The sequence below is a fragment of the Peromyscus leucopus genome, chromosome 3, assembly GCF_004664715.2.
Source record: "Peromyscus leucopus breed LL Stock chromosome 3, UCI_PerLeu_2.1, whole genome shotgun sequence".
NCBI classification, from domain to species: Eukaryota; Metazoa; Chordata; class Mammalia; order Rodentia; family Cricetidae; genus Peromyscus; species Peromyscus leucopus.
Window position 1 is genome coordinate 136,696,559 of NC_051065.1, and position 6,713 is coordinate 136,703,271.

General features: G+C 45.2%; 1 protein-coding gene across 1 annotated transcript; it reads left to right on the top strand.

Annotated features, from left to right (window-relative positions):
- The first annotated feature begins 3,160 nt into the window (after window positions 1–3,160).
- LOC114695029 (matrix Gla protein) lies at window positions 3,161–6,353 on the top strand. The gene is made up of 4 exons (XM_028872175.2): window positions 3,161–3,306; window positions 4,530–4,562; window positions 5,536–5,611; window positions 5,998–6,353. The coding sequence occupies exons 1-4, from the start codon at window positions 3,246–3,248 to the stop codon at window positions 6,137–6,139; spliced, it is 312 nt and encodes a 103-aa protein (XP_028728008.1). The 5' UTR covers window positions 3,161–3,245; the 3' UTR covers window positions 6,140–6,353.
- The last annotated feature ends 360 nt before the right edge of the window (window positions 6,354–6,713 follow it).

Consider the following 6,713-nt stretch of genomic DNA (forward strand, 5'->3'; position numbering starts at 1 on the left):
GCATGGATGCATGGATGGATGCATGGATGGATGCATGGGCAAAAGATGTTTGGCTAAACCATAATGTTTTGTCTTCCTCCTGAGAGTGAGGTTTGGAGATCTTGTATTCTTCTGTGACCTCTGCTGCCTGGTTACCACCCTGCCAGCCTTGCTGAAGAAGATTCTGTAAACTAAGAAAACTAGCCCTTGTGTGGCTGCCTTACACTTTTGCAGACACTCCTGAGAGTGTTGTAGCATTCTTTCTACGAAGCAGCACTTCTCTTTGGTGAAGGAGAAATGGCTCTCTGGATGTCTGCCATAATCATTTACATACAAACCTAAGTTGGAACTTCAGATGACTCAGAATTTACAAGTTAGCTGTTAGGAAAATGCGTACTGTCAGCCAAAATTAATGATGAAACTTCCAATAACTCCAGTGATTCTCAAGTGATAATTTATCGTCTCAAACAATCCTATCAATAACCAAAGTAGCTTCTTTGTCTTCCTTGTGTCTATTTTTAGCATATCTCACATTCCAAGAGTATCTTAGGGGTTTTCATCTCTATAACTCGAACTATCTTAAACTCACCATAAACTCCAAAGACACACACACACACACACACACACACACACACACACACACTATACATATATATATGGTGTATATACATATATGGATGATACAGCTCAATGGCAGAGGACTTGCCCTGCCTAGCGAGCATAAGGCCAGCCCGACAATAGAGTTCCAGCACCTCAAAGGAACGAACGGGAAGATCACATGATTAGAGTTGATGTCTACAAAATTAGATTTGGACAGGGAATGAATGATACTAGAGCAGGAAATGCAGAGTCTGAATTTGAAAACATTAATGGCTTTTATGAGTGGCTTGTAAGTAGTGTTTAGCATTGGAAACTCAGAAATAGATGAACAATGAGAAGAAAAAAGAAAAGTTACTGACCTTGCAAAATCCCAGATTGTGAGAAGAGAAGCTGGCGAGCCTGAGGGATCTAGTGGCAGCAGCCCTAAAACACTTGTAATAAACGTTGAAAAGCTAGGTTGGAAAGGGTGTGTTGGTTTCCGGGAACGTGAGAGGGCCGGGAGAGCACCGCTGCCATCTGGACAGAGGAAGGGCCGTGGAGCTGAGTGCGCGGAGCCAGAACTTCACCAATTGCCTTGATCTGATCATTATGCAGAAGTGACAGCAGGGGCATTCACGACTCCATTGTTTTAAGGGGCCCAATATGGGACCAGAGAGGTAGCTCAGTGGGGAAAGGTGCTAGCCACACAACCTGACAACATGAGTTCAATCCCCAGAACCCACCGGCATCTGCAATCCCAACACTCCTGTGGGAGTATGGAAGAGGAAGATCGAATCACCAGAGAGCTCGCTAGATTCCCCACTTCAAACAAGGTGAAAGGTGAGAACCAGCTGCTAAAGCTTCCCTCTGACCTTCACAGATACACGAGACATGCACACACACACACACACACACACACACACACACACACACACACACACACACACACGAAGCCCAGAACTTGGCTTTGGCAGGTGGATCTCTATGAATTCAAGGCCAGTCTGGTGTACATTGTGAATTTCAAGACAGATAGAGCTACATAGTGAGACCCTGTCTCAAATAAATAGATTATAGATAGATAGATGATAGATAGATAGATAGATAGATAGATAGATAGATAGATACAAAAGCAAAACAAAAACAAACAAAAAAACATATGTTTTAAGACTATAAAGATGTGTGTGTGTGTGTGTGTGTGTGTGTGTGTGTGTGTGTGTACATGCACATGTGTGTAGGTCCCCAAAGAAACCAGAAGAGGGCATCAGAGTCCTTGGATCTGTCGTTACAGGCAGTCATGAGGCACCCAATGTGGGTGCTGGGAAATGAACCCCAGCCCACTGCAAGAGCAGCAGGCCCCTGAACTGCTCGTCTACCTCTGCCCATAAACACTTCCTTTTTTAACTAAAGGGGAAGGCAGAGGTTTATTGGTTCTTGGGCTCACGGATCTTACAGGTTGTCTAACGGAATCCTGCAGCATCTGTAGCGGCCTTTCCCAGGGTGGAGGGACAGTAGTGTCCCGGTAAGACAGAAAGTCCAGCAGGCCACAGCCCTGTCTCCCTGCTGTTTCATGCCAAGCTCAAGGTCCTGAGAGGCCTCAGATCTTCTGGAGTGTGCTTCTGAGACCACAAAGAAGACTCATGGAATTCTAAGCAGACAAGACACCATGGGGTAGAAAAGTTTCCTGAGGGAGAGAAAGGGATCCTTCAGATAGCCAGAGGCACCATATTGAAATTCTCCTGTTAGATAAGCAACAGCCCCCAGACCTTATGGTACAGTGAAATACAGACGTGAAAACCTGCATGGGAAGGTACATTACAGTCAAGGGTAGAGCACATAGCCCAGAGCTATTTCTGACTCCTAAGAGATGCTGTGCTGGTCTGTAGCTAGCACACAGCACCTAAGCACAGTATCATGTACCTTATCCTGCCCATGAAAATCCTATCACATTGGCTCAGCAGCAAGGCAGTGCTGTGAGAACAAGAGCAGTGAGTATCTTCATCCCTGACACACTTGCTTAACCAGTAGCATTCATCTGAGAAAGCATTAGGGCATAAGACTAGTCTAACATCACAAAATTAAACAATTGCGTTACTTTGTAGCTAATGAACAAAACTGGGGTACCCGCATCTTTACCCCACTGAAAGCCTGGAAAAACTCCATAAAGTGCCTATCACCAGGATGTCTAAGCTCTCACAGCATAGAGAGTGGGAACCTTTCTCCCCCCGGACCTCTCCTTCATCCAGCTGGGTAGCAAAGAGAACACTGCATCTCTGTCTGCTGATCAAGCCCCAGTGGCCAGCGGTCAGGGCCAGCAAGTAGATCAGTGTTTGTGGTAACTGCCCTCTCCATGGACATGTGCCCGGGTCTGGCTCGAAAACATAGGGTGGCCACAACTTCTGCACCAGGACAGCATCCTGCTCACACACACACAGCCAGGACCAGGAGTGAGGGGAAACTGCCCACGCTGTGTAGATACTATCTGGAAGGAATGAGTCCTTGGGAGAAGTCCCAAGGCAAGTTTAGTGCCAAGCCATCCCACCTTTCCCAGCCCCTTGCTGCTGGTTCCTCCCCCTTCGGCTGCTCAAGTTCCTATAAAAACAGCTCAGCCTTTCCAGCAGCATGTAGGAGCCTCTCCCTCTGCTGCTGCACCAGACACAGAGGCAGACTCACGGGACACCCGAGACACCATGAAGAGCCTGCTTCCTCTGGCCATTCTGGCTGCACTGGCTGTGGCAGCCCTATGCTACGGTGAGAATCTCTCCCTGCTGTCAGTGGGGTTTTCTTTTCCTGCCTCTGGCTCCCCTTCACTTCTACATTCTCCCCCATCTTCTTCTTTCCCCTTTCTCTGTTATAACCCAGAGTACCATGAACGCTGTCTCCATCGCATCTGTTTTATATGCTAAACATCCCAACGCATGTGAGCTCTATAACAGGCAAGTTCTTGCAGGGATGAATCTACATACCGGGCGACAAAGATATTTCAAAAATGTGCCAATTCCCAACCCCTATAGTCTTATCTTTAAGGACGCTTAGTCAGACATGAGCGTTGACGGGTTAAGAATATTTGGTGAATTGTTTACTTTAAGAGAATACGTTTTCATGGGAAGTACTAGCTAGAGATAGCCCTTTTAGGGACAGAAAATACCATGAGCTTAGTGCATTTATTCAGTGAATTCATTTTTAAAAGAAACTTTACAGCTGAATTTTAGGAAAGCACCAATTTCATAACTGTTTGCAAAGCATACTTTTTTTTTCTGCTACCTATATGTTGTTCAGTCATCTGAATTTGTTCACAGATTTGAAGCCTAATTATTTACATCATTCTGCTTAAATTGTGTTGATCATATTTAGTTGTTTATAAACCTAAACTGTATGAGCAGCTCTAATGTTATGCTTCTCAGCTTTTGAATTATTCATAAACTTCCTGTGTACAGTTTTGATTTCCTCACCTCCTTTTCTCACTTTTCAGGCAGGCAGACACTTACAAACACAGTCTCCTATTCCCACTTTGCCCGCTGTGTTCAAGAGAGACTTAGAAAGCAGAATCGTTCGCTTTGACGTCCTCTCCGCCCTGGCTTTGTGCCCGGTTTGAGCTGTGAGAGGGAGCCAGTGGTTTCTGAGGCTGCCAATTTAATCCCCATTCTTAAGAGCCGCTCCGAACCCTCTTAGAAACTGTCTGGGTCATGCGGCTCAATAACCACCCTGGAGCGCCCTACCTGGAGAAGCCTGGCTGCTGCATACCCACCTTTAACTTCCTTGACTCTGTTCTCAAACCGGCCCTTGAATATATCAGAAAGATGCACAAGATGGAGACGCCCAAAGCAAGGATAGAAAAAACTCACGATTAACAATCGCCTGGCTAAATGCACTGTTCCCATCTTTTTAAATCTTCCTTCCCCTTCTACCTCTACATTTAAACAATGACAACATGTGACAAATAAGCCTAAAACGAATCTTTCTTCTAATTCCAGAATCTCACGAAAGCATGGAGTCCTATGAAATCAGTAAGTAAATGCTTGGCTGTCTTATTTCAGTTGCTTGCATTAAAGACTAGCACTTTATTTTTTAAACTAAAGTGCCAGTCAGGTCTATGAGAGCAAAGGGAGGGAGGGGTGGAAGAGCTGAATTTTTAAACCCAGTGACTAAAACTGTCCGAGTGAGCAACGTTGAAACTTCAAGCCGTGCAATGGGACATTGAACTGCATCCAGCACACTTGGAAATTTTAAGTTCACATCACATCAGCCACACAAATGGAAAATGAGGAGTAATGGGAACTGAGGAGGCACAGAACGGGATCAGCCAGCCGGGAGACCACAGGCGTCAGCTTCAGATTCGGGGCCTGAGTATGCAGACTTGGAAAGTCTGGCTACAGCCAGAACAGTATCCACATTTTTGCTTGGTTAATTTGAAGGGTTTTGCTTTTCTGTTTGGGTTTGGTTTTTGACTCCATGGTAGCCCAGCTGGCCCCCAACTCAGCACACAACTGAGGATAAGCTTAAACGCCTCATCCTCCTGCCTCATCACACAAGCACTGGGATCACAAGTGTGGCCCCTGTACCAGGTCTCACTCTTGAGTCTAATTGTTCCTCATTTTCATTAGTATTTAACTTGCTCCTGTGCTTGTGGTCTATGATCTACTTTATAGGGTCAAATGGTAAGAAAATTCCTCTTGAAAAACATTAAAAAACACCCTGAGTGGGTATTACCAAAAGTAGCAAAGGATTGCCCAAAGACAAAACAGGTAAGATTTGGTGTGGCCTGTGTGGCAAGTCCCCAAGACACTAAATTGGTTATTCATTTCCTTTGCTCATACAGTCTATAGAGTCTACTTTATACTCTTTTTATATTTTTGCCTATCTCTAGTTACATATATAGGAGATTAATGAGGTTTCAGATGTATGTGCCCCTCAGATTATTTCCAAAATATTTTCATCAACTGTTTCCCTAAAAGTACATGTATGTATTTTCTGTTTCAGGTCCCTTCATCAACAGGAGAAATGCCAACACCTTTATGTCCCCTCAGCAGAGATGGCGAGCTAAAGCCCAAGAGAGGTGTGTACCCCAACTTGATGGGCGTAGCCATTCTTCCAGTGTCTTAGGACAGATTTGAACTGAGTAGGGAAGACGTTTATTGCCATTTCTACGGCTTGAACTCAAAGAATTGAAAAGCAAGCAGAGAAAACAGAACGCTGAAAAACTATTTTGCTTTGGGGCTAGAATGGAGATGGGGAGGAAGAATGGGGGGGGCAGAAAGAGAACTTCTATTTTTATTCACAAAAATAATATCAAAATGGAAACCTGTTCTCCCCCATGCCTGCCCTCCAAGCACTCTTAGTACCGGGGGAAGGGCTCTACTAGTATCCCCCAACCTCTCCTTTTTCTCCCTGCACCGTCATCGGCCTGCCCCTCATTCGTGGCCTCTCCTCTCCACTCCCCAGGGTCCGGGAACGCAACAAGCCTGCCTATGAGATCAACAGGGAAGCCTGCGATGACTACAAGCTGTGTGAACGCTATGCCATGCTCTACGGCTACAGCGCTGCCTACAACCGCTACTTCAGGCAGCGCCGAGGAGCCAAATGAGGGGACGAGGAAACCATCGTTCTGCTCCCGAGCCTCGTTTTGTATCCCCCTGCAGTAGCAATACCGAAGTACACAGACACATACGCATTGCTTGTTTCCTACATGACCTCTCGTCCGGCTGCGCTGCTCCTTCCTGTCCCCAGGTGGAAAGAAACGAAAGAACAGTGTTAAGAAATGTGTTTATATATAATAAAATTCTGGTTTGATACTTTCACTTCGAGAATTCAGTTTCTTCTGGGAAAAGGCTAAGAAAGTGCAATCATAGCCGGCCTCACTGAGAATCAGAGGTTATGTTAAACTTGTGTGTACTGTGGAGGGGAGGTGTAACCACATGGAAATTGGAGTTCACCTCATTTGTTTCCCATCTCTCATGCATTTAAAAAGAAAAAAAAAAACACTTCTGTACCAAGGCCATGTAGGAAAAACAAAATGAAAAGACAGCAATGGAAACCACGGGACAAAACGGCAGAGTTTGATCGAACTCTGTCCGTGATCATACAAGTGAATAGTTTATGCAATCCAGTTTTAAACATCTACATAAACCGATATTGTGTGAGACTTTTCCATGATAGAC

Excerpts from the sequence above, each read along its gene's own strand:
- LOC114695029 (XM_028872175.2), top strand. The coding sequence starts at position 3,246 with ATGAAGAGCCTGCTTCCTCTGGCCATTCTGGCTGCACTGGCTGTGGCA. Across the intron at positions 4,563-5,535 it reads CATGGAGTCCTATGAAATCA|GTCCCTTCATCAACAGGAGA; the intron begins GTAAGTAAATGC and ends TTTCTGTTTCAG. Across the intron at positions 5,612-5,997 it reads CGAGCTAAAGCCCAAGAGAG|GGTCCGGGAACGCAACAAGC; the intron begins GTGTGTACCCCA and ends TCCACTCCCCAG.